This window comes from Zootoca vivipara, chromosome 2, assembly GCF_963506605.1.
Source record: "Zootoca vivipara chromosome 2, rZooViv1.1, whole genome shotgun sequence".
Classification (NCBI taxonomy): Eukaryota; Metazoa; Chordata; class Lepidosauria; order Squamata; family Lacertidae; genus Zootoca; species Zootoca vivipara.
This window is the reverse complement of record NC_083277.1, coordinates 42,703,304-42,725,986: the sequence shown is the minus strand read 5'-3', so window position 1 is coordinate 42,725,986 and position 22,683 is coordinate 42,703,304. Positions and strand designations below refer to the sequence as shown.

At 40.2% G+C, this 22,683-nt stretch overlaps 1 protein-coding gene across 2 annotated transcripts in view; it reads right to left on the bottom strand.

Moving 5' to 3' along the window:
- The window catches only part of DENND6A (DENN domain containing 6A), a 30,833-nt gene that overhangs the window by 5,667 nt on the left and 2,483 nt on the right, over window positions 1-22,683 (bottom strand). The window contains exons 2-17 of one of the 2 annotated variants that reach the window (XM_035106377.2): window positions 15,219-15,257; window positions 15,099-15,141; window positions 11,066-11,178; window positions 9,898-9,978; window positions 9,135-9,240; window positions 8,730-8,809; window positions 7,384-7,446; window positions 5,845-5,900; window positions 4,616-4,738; window positions 2,969-3,064; window positions 1,923-2,017; window positions 1,332-1,397; window positions 1,172-1,236; window positions 938-1,027; window positions 667-720; window positions 474-583 (exon numbers count right to left, since the gene is read on the bottom strand). In XM_035106377.2, the coding sequence (XP_034962268.1) occupies window positions 474-583; window positions 667-720; window positions 938-1,027; window positions 1,172-1,236; window positions 1,332-1,397; window positions 1,923-2,017; window positions 2,969-3,064; window positions 4,616-4,738; window positions 5,845-5,900; window positions 7,384-7,446; window positions 8,730-8,809; window positions 9,135-9,240; window positions 9,898-9,978; window positions 11,066-11,178; window positions 15,099-15,141; window positions 15,219-15,257 (1,280 nt within the window). Of the gene's footprint in view, window positions 1-473; window positions 584-666; window positions 721-937; window positions 1,028-1,171; window positions 1,237-1,331; window positions 1,398-1,922; window positions 2,018-2,968; window positions 3,065-4,615; window positions 4,739-5,844; window positions 5,901-7,383; window positions 7,447-8,729; window positions 8,810-9,134; window positions 9,241-9,897; window positions 9,979-11,065; window positions 11,179-13,689; window positions 15,142-15,218; window positions 15,790-22,683 lie in introns of those variants that run through there. The other variant, XM_035106379.2, reaches the window with a different exon arrangement.

Here is a 22,683-nt window from a genome sequence, read left to right as displayed (position 1 = left end):
CATGCTATATCATGCATATATCACTATCATAATGCCATTATACAAATGTATAGTGCGACCACACTTGGAATACTGTATTTCTTCTAGCTTCATCTCAAAAAGGTTTGTTTATAATTTCATTTATAAACTGCTTCCCATAAAACATCCGAAAGCAATTTAAAAACAAAGACTGCATAAGGTTTTGTACGTCAGTACTAACACTTGGTACCAACTGTTGATCAATTGGTCATGAAAATCCACAACCGTTATATAAGACTCTATTAATGTGAAAAACCAAGTTAAACAGATTTATAAATTTCTGTAAGAGAAAAGGGGCAACAACCATAACATTATTTTACAAAGCAGTTCAGTTAACATTAGAGGCAAGGGTTTTTGTGGGGTTTTTTTGCTGCTTCCAATATATTTTTAACATGAAATTTGGATGTTTCTCAGGCTTTAATCTTAGCAATAGTCAAGGTGTAAAACAGCATTACCTGTAGAGTCCTATCCAGTCTCCTTTTAATCTTGAGGTGAGCTGAGGCCCTGCTTTCTCAAGAGTTTTCATAAATTCCTCTTGGTTGAATGGCTTCAACTGTGGCGGGCTCTATGAGGGAAACACAGCTGTAAGCAAACACAAGCTGGCGGCTATTCACAAAATAAATATTTATGTTATTAATGTATTTTCACCTTCCAAGGTGATATGCTCTTTTGCAGAGGCATCAGGCTTGCTACGTATCGTTCCTAGAACAACAAATAGATGCAAAAATATTGATGTTGAATCTCTGCGTTTGGCAAATCCCTATAAATACATTTCTTAAGCATTTTCTGACGGCCGTTCAAAGTCACCCATTGTGACTTCAAATTATTAACTCTATTCTAGCTTCTTAAAGGTTTAGATTATAAAGCTTTTGTAATGTTCATTGTTCAGTATAGAAGTGTCATAGACATAGCAGCTTACTAGAGGAATAATGAAGCTCTGGGTCAGTTCCAAAAAATAACGACGAAGGATTATGCTTTGAGCTTCTCCGGGACGCTTCTGCTGTACTCCCTAAAAAAGGCAATCACAGTTAACAGCCTGAGAACCACAAGTTTACCAAGTTACACTATTGATAAGGGTATCTAATATTTAACAGACTTTATACTATGGGTGCATGCATATAGTATGGTAGTTCAACTACAAGTCTGAAATTACCTTTTGTAACTGCTTTATGATTTCTTCATCTCTATTCAAGTATGACTTATAAGATGTATAAACACCTAAGAGGGGGGAAAACAACCACAATGGGATTCTCCTCTGGTTTTGGCCTATAACAGTATTCTGCAAATAGTAAGTTATAGTGATGAAACATTACCAGGCTTAGAATCCAAAGTCTTTAAGTTCTTTAGCTTTTTCACTTTTACCTGCTTTGGTACTTCACCTGCCAAAATGAAGGGAGCAACACTGTGAGTCAGTCAGATACTAAGATCTGAAGATCCTTGGGCATGATCATTCAAGAGGTTCTTGCACATCTTTTGGTGTAACCATGTAAAACGTAAGTTTAATACAATTTTGTAAACAGCCAAGCTTACAAAATGTTTTCATAGATGGAAACATATTTATTCAGCTTGATGTAGAGTTTTGTTGGTTTAAATGTGCACTTCATCACATTTCAAAGAAGTTGGAAATACGTTCTGAAAGACATTACTTTGCATATTTTTTTTCTATCCCTACTTATACCTATTTCAGTTCAGTTTTTACAAAGTTTAATCTATAAACTGAAGAGGCAAAACCAGCCTGTAGATTTTCATTAAACCGAAACCACCTCTCTACTTCTTAACAATAATGCACCTATTATTTCATATTTTGTTCATATTTAACTAAGCTAAAAAAGGAAAGACAATAACTTGTACCGGTAATACTCTGTACATTGCAGAAGAAATCTTCAGTCAATTAAAAAAAATACCTGACAGTTTAATGTCTCCTATTCGGATGATGTGTGGCCAGTGTTGCAGAGTTTTAGCAAAAAATGGATTTGTCACTCCTAATATGACAGAAGGCCTGAAAAATGGAAGGGTATAAATAAGATCAATAACCTCTGCATAGATTTAAAGTAACCATATTCCAGACAAGCAGTCTGGATAGTCTGTTGTAGAAAACACAAATAGTAGGCTTGTGATGAACTGAAGACTAAGGCTTGGATCTACAGTAGCCTTTTTCATGAAGAGGAAAGCTCCTTTCATTGGTGTAAGGGGGAAGAGGAAGGACTAATTAATTAATTTCCATTAATTTCAATAGGTCAACTCTGGGTAAAACTTAGTTGAATGCCATCAATCCATAGGAATTCTGGTACACCATATAGGATTTTTTTTTAAAAAAAGCAGGTCCCCAACTGCAAATTTATTTTAAATATATATAATATTTTGACAATTATTAAGAGTAATCAACAAATGTGCTCAAGGGGGGGACCCCTTCAGGTCCACAGTATTTTACAAGAAAATGTGACATAATGTAAAATTACAATTCTTTTTAAAAAAGAAAGACAAAATCTACTTTAACCTGTTTATCTGGGAGGTCATTACTTTCTTGACAATATTGCGTTAAGGGGCAACCTGTTTTCACAGAATTTATTTCTAGAGTCTCTTGCAATTCTCACTCTTAGGTGTTATTTTTCCTATTATTGCCATATAGGATCTTACTTGATTTAAGAAATGTTTATTCTGACTAGGAGGGTGTCTTGACAGTCCTGTAATCAGAATTTGTGTTAGTACAAGTTGAAACTCTACATACTGGAATATATCAAAACATCAGCTGCTTTCCATTTTCCATCTCTCAGCATGAGACTCAGTTAAAACAGCTGACTCTGGCCTGCACTGTTACAAAACTGAAGGGCAGGGCTTTTGTTAAAGCTTCATAGGCTAAGGTCCCTAGTCTACACCAATCCTTTAAAGTCAAGAGTTATGATTAAATAATGAGTCTAAATATCCAAACTGTATAATCCATTTTACTTACGGGGTCTGAGTACGAGTGGTATATTCTTTGAATTCACTGTCATGTATTGTAAAATAAGGCCTAAAATCACTGTAGTACTTCAGAGGTGAGATACAGCTGTGAAACAAACACACAGAAGGAAAGTGTGTGAATGGAGAGAGAGAGAGAGAGAGAGAGAGAGAGAGAGAGAGAGAGAGAGAGAGAGAGAGAGAGGGAATATTACAAATTTACTCTGTAGATTACTCTGGTTTAGGCATAGGCAACCTTGGCTCTCCAGATGTTTTGGAACTACAACTCCCATGATCCCTGACCACTGGCCCTGTTAGCTAGGGATCCTGGGAGTTGTAGTTCCAAAACACCTGGAGAGCCAAGGTTGCCTATGCCTGCTCTGGTTGATCAGTTGGAGGCCTACCAAGGGATGTTACCTTGGTGCTGACATTGTCCATTAGGTGAAAACTGGTGAAAAATGAAAGCTATTTTACTCTCTTGGATTCTTACAGGTAAATTTTGCTATGCTGTTGCTATTTTACTACTGTCTTTCAAAATACATGCTGCTGAACTGTTAATCTTATCCTAAAAGAGAACATATTTTCCCAATGTGGATCCTTATGTGGCCAAAACAGTATACAAGTTAGAAGTATTAGACTAAATGAGTGCTGGGGGAGGGATGAATGGAGTGTCAAAGAAAAAAGCACTGCTAGTTTGCTGAAACCCTGAACAGGAACGCTCCACACTAAAACATTTTGTCCTGAGTCCTACTTGCTATTAATTTAATTCTGTTTTCGAAGTGCTTGTAAGCTGCTTCAAACACCTCACTTATTTTCAATAATGCTTTGAAATAAAGGCATTTGTTTAAAATTAAAAAGACATCAACGAAAGCTTTAGGGGATTAACTCCAAGTCTCCACCAATTGAAGTTATGGTAATCTGTCCTATTGGTTTCAGAGAGGCTTAAGCCCTGGTACATGGGGTCAGTTCCATCCAATACTGGTGGTGAAACACAATCCATGGTCCTTCTGACATCCAATTGTGTCTATCCACAGGGAGAACAGATTTCTGCTCGCACAACAGTACTTCCTTCCTCTCTTTCCCCATGTAGACACCCCCAATGACCCACAAATCTGGTCTGGAGGGTTGGGGGGTGCTCAAGAGCAAATTTGGGAGCACACATGGAGGAAAGTCCAGCACTTCCAATCACACAATGTTGGATATCACTAATTATTTTGTAGCATTTGATAATATTAACTTCTCAGAAAAATTCACTGTAATTATTATTTTAATCCACATTCCATTCTTAAAAGATAATGCAAATTACATCAGCTTGTGCAAGTAGGGTAGCAGGTGTTTCCTGAAGGTTTGGGGTTTGCACAATTTGTGGTTTTCTTTTAAGTGCCTTGGAAAACAAGAACCATTCTGGGTCACCAAAAAGGCAGAGGGTGAGGCTGGAAGCCCTGCGAAGACTCTTCTCAGACTATCAGCAATGTTAAAAAAAAAACCCTGAAAGTATTAAGGTTTTACATGCTTTTCAAAACTTTTCTTCAGTTTCACAGGGGTGTTGTCGTTTTTAACTAAAACCAAGCCATTCCTAGGATTCTGCTAGAGCCTTCACATTCTGTGACTCATGGTGAGATCACAGTCATGCAGCTTTTTGACTCCTCCATATGTTTACCTTACAAGTGCCAACACGGTTTCTGAAGACTCCGATGGTGATGGTGCCATGACAACAAGCGGTTCCCCTAACAACACGAGCTCCCATAGCATCTGGATGTGAAAGAACACTGGCGAGAAACATCTGAAACAGATTTACAAGAATAGTCTCCTTTTTTTTTCATTTTCCCTCTACTTATAGCAGAGAGAGCGGGAGCAAAGAAAAGGAAAAGCAAAAAAGAGAGGCGGGGAGAAACGTGCAACTGAAAATGTGACCTTGGCTCACAACCATCTTGAGAGTCTTAGATATGCCTGGCCACTGAGGCTTATTGAAAGGTGAAAAGAGGAAGGGACAGCAAAGCCGCAAATATAAAGTGTGGGTAGATCTACAGCCAGAGGCCATACAACTACAGTCGTCCAGCTTTGGCCAGGTCATGTGGTGGCCAAATACATAATTATTTCACTGTGTTGCACCTGCTATAAAGAGATCATAAAGGTGCCAAGATATCTGGACAGGGCTGCAGGAGCGTGGCCCAGCGGCAAGAAGAATATGAGTACAGTGGTGCCTCGCTAGATGAATTTAATTCGTTCCACGGGTCTTTTCTTTTAACGAAAAATTCGTCTAGCGAATCCCATAGGAATGCATTGCATTTTTTCTGAATTTTTTTTTTTTGCCCATAGGAACGCATTAATTGAATTTCAATGCATTCCTATGGGAAACCGCGATTCGCTAGACGAATTTTTCATAAAACAAATTCGTCTAGCGAGGCAACCTCCACTAGAAAAAACCTTTCATTAAGCGGAAATTTCGTTAAGCAGGGCATTCGTTAAGCGAGGCACCACTGTACTTTCTCCCTTTACACTCTTGCAAACTGTATCCCTGAGAAATGGCAGAGCTTATATTAAGGGAGTAATGAAAATCTGTGTTCTCAATGCACTCAACAGAGAGACTGAGAGCGCCAACATAACATGTCTCCTCAGAAATAAGCTCCACCGGGTTAAATGAGACTTACTCCCAGGTAAGTGTATACATATCTGCAGGCATATTAATAATACAGTTAAATTAACTGTCACGTTTATAAACAATCCCCTCCTTTTGTATGCTCTAGATTGCCAACAACGCCTCGCTTATGCTTAATATCCATTTGCTAGGCAGTAATTAAAACCCTCAGTGTTTGAAACTCTATTTGATGCGGTACGACAGCTTCAGGACTTCAGAAACATTAAGCCAATATGCCTTTCAGTTTTTACCTGAAGAGATCAACTTCATGGACAGTTGGCAATGCAATGGAGACCTGTGTGTCTGTCTAAAAGCAAAACAAAAAGCTTTTGGTCAAATTAGCAGCAGATCATGCGATAAAAGGCTGGGTGTACTATGCTACTTTTAAAATGATGACGAACTCTCTTACTAAGTGTATCACAAAAGTCTTGACTGGCCCTCCTCTCTTATGGCTGCTGTCTTAAGCTTCCCTCACCTACCCACCTGCCCCAGCCAGCAGGGTTTTATGGAGCATAAGGACCCTGCTACATCCACAGTCTACCATTCATGGCAGCTTGGGAGGAAGGCATGGGGCAGGCAGTAAGAACATTGTGCCAGCCTGGAGCAGGAGCATAGCAGGTAGATTGGCACAGATCCACTCCATTTGGGGGCTTTTGGCTGGCTCCCACTGGTACTTCCCACCTAAATGTTCAGTGGCTATCAGGAGGCTTAGCCAGGAGAGCTGGGCAGAAGGATACCTCCGCTCATTCCATCCTCCCAACTTGGAGTAAAAGGGGTTGGACTTCTCTGCCTGTTGCCTACAGCGACTAACAGAGTTGTTTTTTTCTCAGTGAATACTTCCAATTGGTACCCTGAACGGTGTGTTGGCAATTTGCCTTTTTCACAACTGCTGCTCACTGGGTCAACATTTTCAATGGGCTATCTACTTATAACCCCAAGGTTTCGTTACTGGTCATTCGCCACCAGTTCCAACCCCATGAATATATATATATGTGCAATTAACATTTTTAAAATTCAGTGTACATCACTTTATACTTGCTTACACTGCATTTTATTTGCCATTTTATGGCCCACCCACACAGTTTAGAGAGATTCTTCTAGAGCTCTCCACAATCCCTTTTTGGTTTAACTACCCTGAACACTTTGGTATTGTCAGCAAACATGGTTACCTCAACTACTCGCCCCTCATTCTAAATCATTACAGCTACGGTAGAAAAGCACATCTTACTTTTCTAAAGTAGGCTACTTCCTGCACACATCTCTTATCTCCCATCCAGGTATGCCAAATGCCTTCTCGGAGTTCAATGAAACTTTTGAGCAAGGGGAAAAAACCCAACAGGGCCAGGGAGGAGTATGGGAAGAGTCTTAAGAGCCGGATAGGGAAGCTTAGAGGGCCGCAATTGGCCACTGGCTACAGACCAAGGTCTACAGACCAAGCCTGTGCTGGAGGGATGATATGTTAATATGTGGATTTTATGTTTTAAAAGGGCTTCAAATAACTTCTTAAAGTATTAAGGATTAAAGTAAGACACAGGGCTTGGAGGCAAGCTGTGCTATGCTTCAGCTTTAACAGACAGAAAAGCTTATGGAAGCTAATTTATGTCTGCAAAAAAACTGTGCAGCTTTCCTGTTTCCAATTCCTATGCTACAGTTTTGTACTTGCAACTCTATAGCTAGTCCTCATTTACAGAACACACATTCCCTTATACTTAAGGTCTGGAAATGACATTTGAAAGTCAGCCCCTCAAGTTTTGATGGAATATTTAAGTGGCCGGTGAATCATTCACTACCTGCTGTGTAGACTGTAATACATGTGTTGTTCCAGGATTGTCATGGCAGGTAGGAATCCGCACCTTAGGAAACAGATATGATACGCTTAATTTATTATTAAGAAAAATACAAATAACCTAATACGCTAAACTGACAAGTTAATAGAGGCACCAGCAACTTCTGAAAGCAATACTTAGCTAGACTTATATTGGTACAAATATTTATTATTAATGTTATTTGTTAAATTTTGATATGACTCTTCGTTCGAGGATCACAGGGTGGGTTACAATATAAAAACACAAAAATGTGTAGTATTGTAACAAACAAACTAAAAAATTCTTCCCTAAAAACCATTGTGGTGGTGGTGTTTTTAAACAGTTGAAATGACCAAGAGCTATACCTTTGTCAATCTCAACATCCCAACCTATGGATACTAGCCCTGTGAACATCTGAAGTCTTCAAAGAAATAATGCAAAGAACAAAGAGGGAGACATACTGAAGCCACTATTAACTTCTCTCTTATTGCTCTTAAGTAATTAACTTTTAAAAACACAGAAGTAAATTAAGTAAATGCTAACACAATGTCCATTTTATGAGTGCAGCTACGGGCCTGATTGAAATAAATACCGTACTTTTCAGTAATATGGATTTCAATAGTAAAGGTAAAGGGACCCCTAACCATTAGGTCCAGTCGTGACCGACTCTGGGGTTGCGGCGCTCATCTCGCGTTACTGGCTGAGGGAGCCAGCGTACAGCTTCCAGGTCATGTGGCCAGCATGACAAAGCCGCTTCTGGCAAACCAGAGCAGCACACAGAAACACCGTTTACCTTCCCGCCGGAGAGGTACCTATTTATCTACTTGCACTTTGACGTGCTTTCGAACTGCTAGGTGGGCAGGAGCTAGGACCGAGCAACAGGAGCTCACCCCGTCGTGGGGATTCGAACCGCCGTCCTTCTGATCAGCAAGCCCTAGGCTTTGTGGTTTAACCCACAGCGCCACCTGCGTCAATAGGTCAGTGTAAATTACATTCAATAGCACCACCTGTATTCAATAGGTCAGTGTTTAAATTACATGTTTAAATTATTCCCACTGAAATAATCCAGCTTCAGGAGAATAAAGAAACACATGCTGACAAGTCTGAATATGAGGGAGGGAATTCAAGTTCCAGAATACCAGAATTTTCATACATATCCCTTGACTTCTATTCAAATACACCCTCTGCTCCTACCCATTATGTGAACCTCACAAGCATAAAATCAATGCAAACATACAGGGACTACGGTTTTGAAAAATGTTCATTGCATTGTTACAAAACCACAGCATGAATTCATCCAGCAAACAAGAAGGGAAGAGGCTCAGCATTACCTTCATTACAATGCCCATAATAGGCAGATTTAAGGTTTTTCCTGGGACTGGTGGTGGCCATCGATCAATATCACTACAAGCTGAAAAATAATAATAAAGCAATAGAATTTGCACATAAAAACAACAACAACCCCTCCCTTAACAAATATCTCTTAAGATTTGTGGTTTATGCACCTACCAACAACCCACCCTGACCAAGGCTACAGCTTCTGTTATGCCATATGGCTTCTCAGCGGGCAAACTGGCAACCCACACATGAATAAACACCTTCCAACCTACTGATCTTCTTGGCTGCATCCTCCCCCCCCCCCCAATCTGAATGTCATATATTCATAGTGGACTGCAACTTTAAAAGGTCCCCAGAATGGCACAAATGTGCAGTTAAGTGTAATTTGTATTACCAACCTGCTTCCAAGAAAGGTTCATTTTTTTCAAAATATTCAGGTGCAATTTTTCCAAGCACAGTGTGAAAAATGTGGCTATAAGGCAGCTTGCTGATCAGAACCAAGGACTAGTACAGGAGAAAGAAAATAATCTGAAATTAATCTTTCCTCAAGCCAGTAATGGTATTTAGAGTTATAAATTAAGCATCTCACTAAATACTTATATTTATAATGCCTATAGTTAGCTGTTGCTTTTTATTCTGCTACAAGCAGTAACATTATTCCTAACCTACACGATGCACCTATCATGTGACAATGTCTTAAATATGGAGAAAGTCCATGGAGCAAACGGAAGACTGTGATTTTGAGCAAAGAATCAGCAGGGATGGGGGCTAATCTCTCCCTGTTTACCAATCCTCCATGTCAAGTTGCAATAGCCCCCTGCCCTGTGTTTCCCCCTGGGGTTTCAAGATTTTTCTGCTAACATGCATTTGGAAAATTGTGCATAACTAGATCTAAAAAGGAGAGATTAAATATGTTGTTCACTGCATTGGGGGTGGGTGGGCCAAAAAGCAAATATGCAAATAAACCAGATTGTCAACAGCCAATGATTCCTTTACTTCCTTATCTCCAAGATTGTACATTGGATATATTACTTTGCATTTATGCATACTGGTTTTAATCAGAAAGTTAATAGCCAAGACTAAGGGCATTCACCTCTCATTCTTAAACACATTACAGTATATGATTTCAACAGAACTTCTTTCTTTCCAAAACTAGATTACCTTCTGGAAGTAGCCTCTTTTTAAGGTTTTGTCTTGTACTTGTCTGAAATATACATAACCATAATAATATGCAGGATCCTTCTGTAAAGAAACCAAAACCTTTACTGTTTTTTAAAAAAACAAATACATTTCATAATACTTTAAACTTTCTGAGCAATATTTCAACTTTAGGGATGAGTCGATTATGTGCAAAAATAAAATGAGAATAAGCCTCCTTCTCCCCATAAGAGAATCAGTTTTCATATTTCATTTTGCTTAATGCTATATATGGCACAGTAAAAATACTTAAGTGTCTTCAACTCATCTGAATATGAAAGGTAAGAAAATCCATTGTTATAACTTAGAAGCAAACGTTTTCTGAGATTGTTGAAAAAATCTCTGCATAGTTTAGCTATATTTTTATAACTAAGAATCTGAACACAGGAAGGAGGCAAATAAAAGCAAGCAAGCTGTGATTCTAACTATATTTAAAATAAAATAAACTTTCAAATAAATATACTAATCATTCAAACTACTGAGATTTAAATTCTCTTAAAGGCTTGAATAGGTTACCAATAGTACACAGTAATGGTTTACTATTGGTGTTCCTGGAACCCTCTGCATTTTGCAACCATAGGGGTGTGCTGAATGTATTTAAGGGCATGCATAGGAAACCTGCGGCCCTTCAGCCCCAGCCAGCATAACCAATGCTCAGAGATAATGGGAGTTGGAGTCCAGCAATGTCTGGAGGATCACATGTTCCCCATTGCTGCTTTACGGTCAACTGATACACAATTGAATGTTCACCATAGATACTCCTCTGCAATAATCAGGAATTATTTGGCAGACAAACTGACAAAGTAAGGGTCTCTCCAAAACAGAACATTTGAAAACAACTGTACATAGGAACACTGAAAACAAATTTCCAAAGGACAGAAGAATTTGCAGAAGATTAAATATGCTTTAATAGTTAATATTTCCATTCCACCAGAAATAATATGTTGACCACTAGAAGTTACATGACTCAGTACACAACCAGCTATTTGCTGAGTGGTGTCTCTTGAAGAACGGGTTTCAGAATGGACCTCACAATTTCATTACGAAGTATCAGTGCAATACTTGCTTGCCAGTTATAGAAAAGCACTACAGTATAATGTTTGGCCAAGTGAAGATAAGCTACTTTCCCAACCTTCAAGTAAATGGGTAGGTCTCTGTCAAACTGGTCCAGTAGACAATGCCATGAAAGCTTTCTGCTAGAAGACTGTCGAAATCTAAAACAAAACTGTGTGTCTCCAAGGCAACCTAAACCAAAAGGAAAGGTGGGGAGGGGACACACAAAAGTAAATACAATCAATAAATACATTTACTGAAACGTCCCGTCACTTTTGTGTCTAACAGCAGCTAGATTGCATCAGTAGGAGAAAGACAGAGGTGTGGTGCAGCTGTGCTGTTTTCTTTTGAAAGGCAGAGAGAGCACCCATACTGGGACAGCTGAAGCAGGATGCTGTGCTTCTCCATTAGACTAATATAGCAGCATACTATGGTTTTTGCAAATTCTAACTTTCCTCTCTTGGCAGAAAGAGAGTGCACACACACAATACACATGCTTAGTATACACTAAGAGTGGGTCCATTTCTGCCTGTCTACACTAATATGCATTAGAGGTTGAACAGTACTGGAGTTCCTACCATTGCTGTCCAAACCAGAGGAAAATGGGGAGAGAGTTGCAAGCCTTGGTTTGAATAGTTGAAAACGAGTTATGACAAAGCTCCTGTCTTAGTTCTGCAAAGTTTCCACAGGCAGTATGTGGTGTGGCTTCCTGTCCCATTGTCCAGCTTACATTCTGTGCTTAAAGGGGGATCATCGAGAGCTGCCACAGTATTATTACCTGTTAAAGCAAGGGTCGGCAAACTAAGGTCCGCGGACTGGATCAGGTCAAATTGCCCTCTGGATCCAGCCTGCGGACGGTTCTGGAGTCGCCGCTTGGATCGGTGTGGTAGTCTTTTCTTTTCGGGCTCCATTTTTTTGTGTTTCCTCCCCACCTACCTCACACACACTGTGATGGTGCCTCCTCCCTCCTTCTTCCTGGCTTCTCCCCGCCCTGCGAAGGAAGGGGGCTGGGCTTTAATAGGAAGCCTCGCTGCCCACCCGGGGAAAGCTGGCACAGAAAGGAGAGGCGCCATCACCGCTGCTGGCTCCCAACCGCAGGCAGAGTGGTGGAAAAGGTAGGCAGGGGGAGGGGAGGGATGGGGGAGAGAGAGAACTCCCTTCCGGCCCACCGCATGCAGTCCGCCCCGCCAAAAGGACTAGGGGGACGGTGAACCGGCCCCCTCCCAAAAAAGTTTGCTGACCCCTGTGTACTTGCACTCTCTGCAGCAAAAGCTTTCAGGAAAGTACCTTGTCGGAAGCACCATATTTAATTCCATGCAATTTAAAACTGTGGATCCAGTGGCGCGGGGATATTTCACCCAAACAAGGTTTAGGAAATACTAACAAATTTGCATCTCATATGCCAGAGCTGGAGCTATACCAGATATGCCATAATGGAGTAATTACAAACAAAACAGAAGTAGATAAACTGTTTAAACTTCTACGAAAAAACATGATTGTTTCTCCCATCTCTTATTGCCAGTGGCTCAGTATAATGACCATTCTGTTTTCCATGCTCTACATTTCAGAAGCGGAACAAAGAGTATTAAGTACTTGCTGGTTTATATAGTGATAATGCTAAGCTAAACAATATATTGATTAAGAACTGCAAGGATACACACACACACTATCTTAGTACAAGAGCTGGACTTTGAACTATTTATTCAGTGGGCAGGGCAATCTTTGGGGCATGTGTACAGGCATTTTTTAAAAAATACATTTGATTATTTTTTTAAAAAAATGGAAAAATGCTAGGGGACAACAAAAATGTAGAGCAAAAGCTCATCATTTAAGGTTACAATTATTCACACTACATATTGATTCCCAAAATTCCATATTCATACTCAAATTTCCATCTCTAAGGTTCTCCAGTTAATATTTAACTGTAACATTAGCTCAATATTAAGAAATTAGAGCAGCAATAAACCAGGCTCTTTTCTTCCTTCAGTAAAATGCTGATCCAAAACAGGTTATTGTTCTGCTAAAGAGCCATCATAGAGACCTTGAGTCTTGGGGTGGGAAATCAACTTTAAAGGGAAACACAAGTTGTAACTAACTGATTTTTGTTGCAATGCTGATATAATAAGCTGTAGCTAATAATGTGTCTTAAAAGAACTATTCAACAATAAATTGTATAGGAGAGTTACATGTAATTTGATCAAGATTCCCCAGAACATTGTTAATGCAATATCATACAAATTGGCTACTACATCACAGAGAACTGATTATCCAATTTTAAGGCAAAAAGAAACTTCAGTGCTTAGAGACTATAAAGAGGAAAACTTTCCATGTGATAGAGTGCAGGATTACACAAGGTGAAGTAAAATACAAAATTATAAAAGTTAATTCTTGGTTTGGCCAGGGCCAAAATCATGGAAGGACCTATGCAGGCCAGTGTCTCTCAATCCTTTCCTTTATAAAAAAGAAAAGAAAAGAAAACCAGCTTAGAAAAAAAACAGCAACAACAAAATAGGCCTCTAGTCCATTTGCTTAGAAAGAAACAATAGCATGAATGTAGCTAGTAGTTTATCAAATTGCTCACTAAAAGAGAGAGCACACATTCCTTCGAATGGTTGTCCCTTAGGCAGCACAGCATGGGGAGGCAGGCAGATGCACAGGCCAGACTATGTTTCAGCCAGGTTCACGCCCCATTTCTGCTCATACCTAGGAATGCCAGATCCATACTCTTTTGCCATCAACGTGCTCTGCTGTGTCCTACAACCACACCCAGGGAACCTCCAGACATACGTATATTATGTAACCAAAAACATAAAAAGAAATGTGAGAACTGAATCAACAGGGCTGATTCTGAACGACAATGAGATTATGACTAAGGTTGGCAATACCTGTTTTCATAAAGAAATAGTTTTAAAACAAATACTGTAAATAAAACAGTGAAACTTAACCACCTCATAATTTAAATGAATTTATTTCTTTTTTTATACAGTATTTCAACATGAAAAGAATATCCATGTATAAAGCATGTACAGTAGTTCCCAACTAACACAGGGCTTCTGTTCTGGAGATCGCACCTAAAGCCAAAATCATGTACAGGTATAGTCAAAACACACTGGGTGCAATGGCAGGTGGGATTGTCAAAGTCATTATTCCCAGAATCTTGCCCCCTTTCCAGTTCTTCTCATTTTTTTAATTGCCATGTGCATAACGCTGAATGTGCACAAGTGAAATGTGTGTAAGTTTATGGCTTCCTGTAATGTACTTGGAGGTAAGCACCTAGTTATGCAATGGGAGTCTGGAATTGCCCAAAACCAACAACACTGAAAATATCACAGAATATTGCAAAGTGATAAAGGGAAAAAATGCTGTTCACTAAAAGGTACAGGAACCCCTGACCGTTAGGTCCAGTCACGGACGACTCTGGGGTTGCGGCACTCATCTCTCTTTACTGGCCAAGGGAGCAGGCGTACAGCTCATGTGGCAAACATGGTGAACCAGAGCAGCACACGGAAATGCCGTTTCACTTACCACCGGAGCAGTACCTATTTATCTACTTGCCCTGCATGCTTTCGAACTGCTAGGTTGGCAGGAGCTGGGACCGAGCAATGGGAGTTCACCCTGTCGCAGGGATTCGAACCGCCGACCTTCCGAGCTACTGAGTGCTATTTTTCAAATCCTATCCATGGGGCCTCCAGCTTGAAATGTTTTATTTAGCTTGAATTTACTTTGTTACTTTTTTTTTAACAGAAAGAAAGATCAGAGCTGAACATGTATTTGATACCTATGCATAAGACTGCGTTAATTAATTCAGCTGCTGGTGGCAGCTAGTGGAAAGTCCTGAAATGGGGTAGTGCCACAGCAACTTTGAATCCAAAGGATTCAAAGCCCTGCAGATACCCTGAAGGGCCAGATGCTCACACCCCTCAGCTATGCCAACCTTGATTTGAATTCTCCATGTAGGACAAACAAGTATTCTTACCAATATGCCTTACATTTTCACTTAATAAAAATGAACGTTAATTAGAATGACAATGCTATTAACAGTACAGTTCTATCTTAACAGAAGCATTTCATTTTTCATATGCGTACAGCACGAATATCTAATAAATAATTACCTGAATTGGAATCTGGGAAAGACAAATAGCAAATATTGGTTTTCTAGGGGAGAAAAATAGAAGTTACATTTTGGCAGGAGAAAAGTGCCATCGTAAATGTATTTTAAAACTTCTACTCACCTCTTTATCTGTAAGTTTTGCATGTTGAGGATGTATTACCTGCAAATGATAAAACTTGCATTGGTCAACAAAAAGATGGTGCAATCTACCAGCATTACGAATTGTGCGAAGCTACATGCACTAGCACACCTGTGACCACATATTCTCATAAATGGTGGGGTATGCACTTCTAGACAGTAGCCCCAATCTAGAGATTTCAGGGTTTATTCCCAGCAGCTTTGCAAGGGTTTGCATACATCCAATAGATTTCTTTTTTCTTGACCAATCTCTTCACTTTACACCGCACACAGCATTTGGAAAGTTCAAAATCCAATCCATTACATAAAGGCAGCAACGATATCCAGGGAACATCAGGAACAAACTCCATGCATTTCCCTGCAAGCATTTTTGGCTTGTTCATTCCTGCTTATATCATCCATTTTTGTTAATAAATCATAATGCCTTACCTTCCAAGGTATTACACGGTATTACCTGGAACACAAAGAACTCTTTCCAGCTATTTATAGCTCTGTGCAGATGAGCTGAACCTGTTACACTTATATCCATCTATATCTTTCTTATCTTATGATGTACTTTCTGTGAGCATTTTCACCCCTCCCATTCTGAAAATCTGGTGATATCTGCTGTTGGGAGGGAACAGTTAGGAATTGTTACTTTGTTGTTTTTCAGTCCTGACTCTGCTCTCTGCCGTGTGCTGTGTGCAGTTTAATATCTTCTGTAGACAAGATGGCTAAGTGAGAGGCTGTAACACTCACAAAGCCAGATCTGTAAATATGCAGTAGTTAATAGAAATAAATGAGGAATGTTTTGAAACCTCTACAAATGCTTCTGCTGTTCACTGCTGATTTGGTGCTCATAAAGCCCAGTTATGAGTCCATGATTCCCGGGTGTATGCTGAAGGTGTTCCAGACGTCCTGCCCAGGCATAGGGGCCTAAGAAGACCTGGACAGATCCTGGCATTTACCCACATATGGTAGCAGGCGGATGGTTGCTGGTAGCAGACTGGTGGTTGCAGATGGCTATTGATGGTTGGATAATTGGATGTTTCTGATCCATTTCCATCTGATGCTGCACATCGGAGTTGAGCTGTGAGCTGAAGCTGTTTTTCAAGCTGCTGTTTGATTTACAGAAAGGTATGTTGCTGGCTGCCAGGAAGACAGCAGAGACGCTTTTCCAGTTTGCCTGTTAATTGTGCTGAGTGGGGAGAGAAGTTGCTGAGAGAGTCAAGAGTATTTGGGGTGCATGAAGGGAAGTGTCTTGCTGTTAACTAAACACAGGCATGGCTTCTGCACATTCTGGCCAGATGTCTCTATCTTTTCCTCTCCTTACACCAGAGACCTATCCTACATGGCAGGTCAAAATGAAAGCACTTTTACAAAGGGAAAAGCTTTACCATATTATAGAAGATGACCCCCCTAATGAGGATGATGATGGATGGCCAGCGTGGCATGAGGCAGACATGAGAGCCAGGGGGACAATTATTCTGAGTGTCCAGGACCAGTTGTTGGTCAATTTGGAGAACCAGCAGACTGCACGGGCTGTTTGGAATAAACTTCGAGATATGCATCTAAGACAAAATGCAGGATCCAGTGTGCTTTTCTTTAAAAAGCTGTGTAGGCTGGAATTGCAGAAAGATGGTGATTTGCCCAGCCATCTAGCCCAATTAAAACGTCTCAGACAGGATCTTGTCCAGCGAGACTTAAATATTTCAGAAGCTGTTTTTGCAATGCTTATCATAAACAGTTTGGATGAATCTTATGATGCTGTAGCTGCTCAATTGTCGTCTTTGCCCAATGACCGTCTAACAGAAGATTATGTGTCTAGCGTGCTCTTGAATGAGTGGGATCGCAGACAGACTGCTAGAGAAAGCAGGGACAAGGCTGTTGGAAATGCCTACAAGCCTTCAACAGGGGAAAGTGAAAGTGTTGCAAAAGCTCTTAAAATGCGCCGCTGTTTTTCTTGCGGAGAGGTCGGCCATTTTAAAAATCAGTGTAAAAACTCTTCAAAGAAGAAGGGCAACTTCAAAGGCAAAGGGGGAGGAGGCCGAAAACCCCAAGGGCCAGCTGCATCAAAGGCTTTGATTTCACGCAGTTCTAATCAACTCACACGTTCTGTTTTTGTTGTCGACTCAGGAGCCACAAGGCACGTGGCCAATGATAAAAATCTCTTTCTTCATCTTGAGAAACAGGGAGGAGCAATTCATCAAGCGGATGGAACGACTATTAAAAGTTTGGCTCAGGGAACGGTTTCTTTGCAGAGCCTTAATGCAACAGTTAAAAATGTTATGTATGCTCCTCATTTGCAGGATAATCTCTTGAGTGTTTCTCAGCTAGACGCTCAAGGATTTAAAGTGGTGTTTGCAAACTCTCGGTGTGAAATTCTTCGAGACAACAAACTCATTCTTTATGCTAAGTGTGTTGATGGTTTATATGTATTGCCTTTTGTTACAGGTACAGCTGCTGGAGCAACTAAAGAAACTGAAAAGGCGTGCTGTAATATATCAGTAGATAAGAATGAGAAATTGCATAACCATTGTATTCATGATTATCATCGTTTGTTTGGTCATTTGCATTTCCAGGCAGTAGGTAAAATGCAAAATATGGTTGAGGGCATGAAAGTTCAAAAGTGTCCTTATCATATGAAATGTGTCTCATGTGCAGAGAACAAAATTAAGCAAGCTCCCAAAGGTACAAAATCTGGGAGGGAGGTTAAGAAACCTTATGAGATTGTGCATGCAGACTTGGTTGGACCTCTAGCGCTCTCTAGAGGAAACTCATGTTATTTTTTGGTTCTGATAGATGCCTATTCTAGATATGTTTGGGTCTATATGTTACAAAAGAAGTCTGAAGCCTTCTCTAAGTTTCAAAAATTTTGTGCATGGCTCAGGAATGTTCACGATGAGCATGTACGTTGTCTTTTCACTGACAGGGGTGGAGAATTTTGTTCAGAACAGTTTGAAAACTTTACTGCAGAACAGGGCATAGAGCACATGACTGCCACGCCCAGATCTCCATGGCAGAATGGTTTATGTGAAAGAGTAAACCAGACCTTGCAACAAGGAATTAAAACTCTGTTGCATGATTCAGGCCTACCCAACCCCTTTTGGGCTGAAGCTCTATCGTGTTTCACCTATATTTACAACCGCAGATATCAATCAGCCATTGATTGCACCCCATACGAAATGCTGTTCAAAAGGAAACCGTTTGTAAAACATTTAAAAAATTTCGGTTCTGAAGTTTGGGTGCACACTCTGCAAGGTGACAAACTGAGCAAATCTGGTCAACATGGCATTTTTCTAGGTTATGAAAAAGGTTCTTATCGTGTGCTGATGACAGACACAAACACAATTAGGCTGACCAGAAGCATGGATTGTAATCCAAAATGGGACAAAGTTGGCATTTTTCAATGTCATCCCATTTCAGATGATGAGGTGGTGAAACCAATTAACAAAGAGGCAAAACCTGTAATTGATGCTGATGGTAGCACAGATTCTGACACTGATACAGATGATCAGAATGAAAAGACCTCTTTTAAGAAATCAGATGGGTCTGACACTGATCTAGAGGTAGAATCTTTGCCAGATACAGGTCACCATTCTCCCAAGGAGGAGGAACCAGACCCAGAGGATCCCAGAGTATTGCGTAGATCTGAGAGAACTACCAAGGGACAAGCACCTAAACGATTTTCTAAAGAATTTGCTAAAGCTGCTATTTCAGATATGGCTGCCACTAGCAATCCAAACTCAGTTTTTGAACCAACTAACTACAAAGAGGTTCAAAATTTACCTGAAAAAGATGCCGAACCTTGGCTTAATGCCATGAAAGCTGAATTGAATTCCCTAAAGCAAAATGACACGTGGGAATTGGTTCCAGTAGAACCAGGCATGAAACTTGTAGACAGCAGGTGGATTTACAAAACCAAGACTGATCAGACTGGTAAAGTGGTCAGATATAAAGCCAGATTAGTTGCACGTGGTTTTTCTCAAGTTCCTGATCAGGACTATCATGAGACATATTCACCGACAGTCAAATTTGAGACAGTTAGGCTGTTGATGAAAATTGCTGCAGAAGAGGGCATGACCATATCTCATCACGACGTAAATACTGCGTTTTTGTACGGAATTCTCAATGAGAGTATTTACATGTCACCGCCAGACGGAGTGCAGATAAAAAAGGGAATGGTGTGTAAATTAAAAAAATCCCTGTATGGTCTAAAACAAAGTGCTCGATGCTGGCACACTAAGCTGACAGAAGTGCTGTTTTCCTTAGGTTTCCAGCAAGGAAAGGCTGATTCTTGTGTTTTTGTTAAAGAATCTAACCAGCACAAATTGTACTGCATTTGTTTTGTGGATGATATTTTGTTTTTCTGGAAGGATGCAAATATTTACAAAACCACTCTTGCAAAACTGCAAAAGCATTTTGATATGAAAGACCTAGGGGAAGTCAGCAATTATCTCTCACTGGAAGTAGAGAGAAATAAGCAAGGTGATGTTTTGCTGCATCAATCACGTAAGATCAATGATGTGATTGAAAAATTAAATCTGACAGATGCCAATTCTGTAGACACCCCCATGGTCACAGGGTACCAACATGATACTAATGCTAATGTTTTTCCTGACACTACATTGTTCAGAAGTGTTTTGGGTAAACTTAGTTTTATAGCAAGGTGCACAAGACCAGACATTGCTGTTAGCGTAAATTTGCTCAGCAGATATGTAAATCAACCTACAGTGCAAGACTGGAAGGCACTGAAACGCATAGTTAGGTATTTAAAAGGCACTATGCATTACAGGTTGAAGCTTACTAGCCAAAAATCTGGAGGTCTTGAGATCTATGCCGATGCCAGTTTTGGTAGTGATACAACTGATGGCAAGAGCACCTCAGGTGTGTGTTATTTGTACAATCAGTGCCTATTTGATTGGTCTTGTAAGAAACAGGCAACAATAAGCATGAGTTCATGTGAAGCAGAACTCAACGCTTTAAATTTTTCCCTCATGAATGTAGAGTGGTTGTTGCAACTATGTGAGGATATGAGAGTAAAAATTTGTTGTCCAGTTCAAGTTTATCAGGACAACAAAGCCTGCATAGAACTAATCCATTCAGAAGGGTGCAAGCAAAGAACAAAACATTTGCTAATCAAATTGCACCGTGCCAGAGAATGCATTCAGAAGGGAGTTGTAAAAGTCTCATATATGCCAGGGAAAGAAATACCTGCTGATGCTTTGACTAAAGCTGTTAATAAGGAACAACTTGGTATATATGTAAAGAAATTGCTTTTGTGCTAGATTTTCATAATGGTCAGAATGAAAAGGGGGAGGTTGTGAGCATTTTCACCCCTCCCATTCTGAAAATCTGGTGATATCTGCTGTTGGGAGGGAACAGTTAGGAATTGTTACTTTGTTGTTTTTCAGTCCTGACTCTGCTCTCTGCCGTGTGCTGTGTGCAGTTTAATATCTTCTGTAGACAAGATGGCTAAGTGAGAGGCTGTAACACTCACAAAGCCAGATCTGTAAATATGCAGTAGTTAATAGAAATAAATGAGGAATGTTTTGAAACCTCTACAAATGCTTCTGCTGTTCACTGCTGATTTGGTGCTCATAAAGCCCAGTTATGAGTCCATGATTCCCGGGTGTATGCTGAAGGTGTTCCAGACGTCCTGCCCAGGCATAGGGGCCTAAGAAGACCTGGACAGATCCTGGCATTTACCCACACTTTCAACTGTACATGCTATAGCTCAACTGCAGATTAGGGATCAGGAATGTGCCGAAGACTCCCCTCTCTCTTACCATTTCCCTTCTTAATTTGCAAGTTGCTCAAGCCATAGCTCTCCATGATCTCGAAAGAAGCCAACAACGGTTAGTGCTATCCTACAAATGCTTTGTAAACCAATTTAAAACAATAGTTATAAATAATTTTTTTGTAGGTTACCATTAACCTTTTGCCTGATTCAGCTATCACAGTTAGACCAACCTAGAAATGGAGGAAGGGATTAACATCAAAGAGATTGTGTACATTCCAAACCTCCATAGTTTCAAAGACAGTCTAAACTGAACCAAAAAGACCATATTGCATTACAAGATTTCAGTTTACCGATCAGAATAATGGCTTGCAAGCGTTTTGTCTTTTGGATGTCCATTAGTTAACATTAGTTCTAGCGAACTTCCAGCCCATGAGCCTAGCCTGCCCTAGACCTAATGATTGCAGGGTTTGCAGCCATTCCTGATCAGCTGACTCTCTGTGCCTACAAACCATTGTACCTTTGCCCATGAAATGTGATTTCAAAGTGCAATGGCAAAGGAAGCAGAGTTTGCAGGAACTGACCATCGGCTGATCAGGAATATGTGCAAAATTTGTACCTTTTGCCCACATAGTTTGATTTCAAACAGCACAGGCAAAGAAAAAAGCTTCACCTGATGTCGGGTAACTGACAGGTGAGTGGCTGCACCCACCTGTCAAAATTGCCCACAGTGGTTGAGGGAGGTCATCCACTTCCTCAACCCTGCTTACCATACATTATCATTTTAAGACGTTTAAGATAATGTGCCGGATGTATATAGCTAGCTGAGGCTAAAAGTGTGTTTGCTTTGGAATTTGTCAGCTTTCTATTCTACAGAGGGATCTAAAAGGATATCAGTATTTAAATGGAAAGTGCCACTGTGCATTTTTAAAATGTTTGAAGAATCTAAAACTCACTATTGAATACAGTCACAGGTTTACACTTCTGCCGTGTGAAATGTAATTTAGTCCATTTGAATCACCTATTCCTTCAAGGAGCCAGAGAGACATATACAGTGGTACCTCGGTTTACAGATGCGATTCGTTCCGGGGAGCCATTCGCTCCCCGAGCAGTACTCAAACGGAGCACCAATAGAGCGCTTCTGCGCATGCGTGCACGCTGCGCAGATCACTTCTGCGCATCCACGCGTCGTGGAACTCGCGCATCCGCGGAGTACTCAAACCGAGAGTACTCAAACTGCAGCAGACTTAAACTGAGGTACGACTGTATGCAGTTGTCACGTTTTAAGTTATTTAGTTATTTATTATTTCTTAAATATACAATACTACTAGAATCATAGAATTGTAGAGTTGGAAGGGACCCAATCTAGTCCACCCCCTGCAAAGCTACTCTTTCTGTTGTTTCTTGCTGTTGTTATAGAATTGTTTCAAGGTTACCTAGTGAGCTTCATAGCTGGGCAGGGATACACATCTTGGGTTTTCTAGATTAAAATTTAACACTCCAATGACCATTGCACACTAATTTTCTCAAGAGGAGACAAACAACTGGAGGTTCTTTCTCTTTCAGCCGCTGCTAGCAAGAGGTAAAAAATAAACAAATGAAAATGTCCTAAGTTAATCAGTTCTTTTGGGGTGGGAGTAGGCTGCTACATGAATAGATTTGGAACTCGGGACTGTGGTCTATGATCATAAGACACGCACAATTTTGTTAAACTGGATTATCATACTTA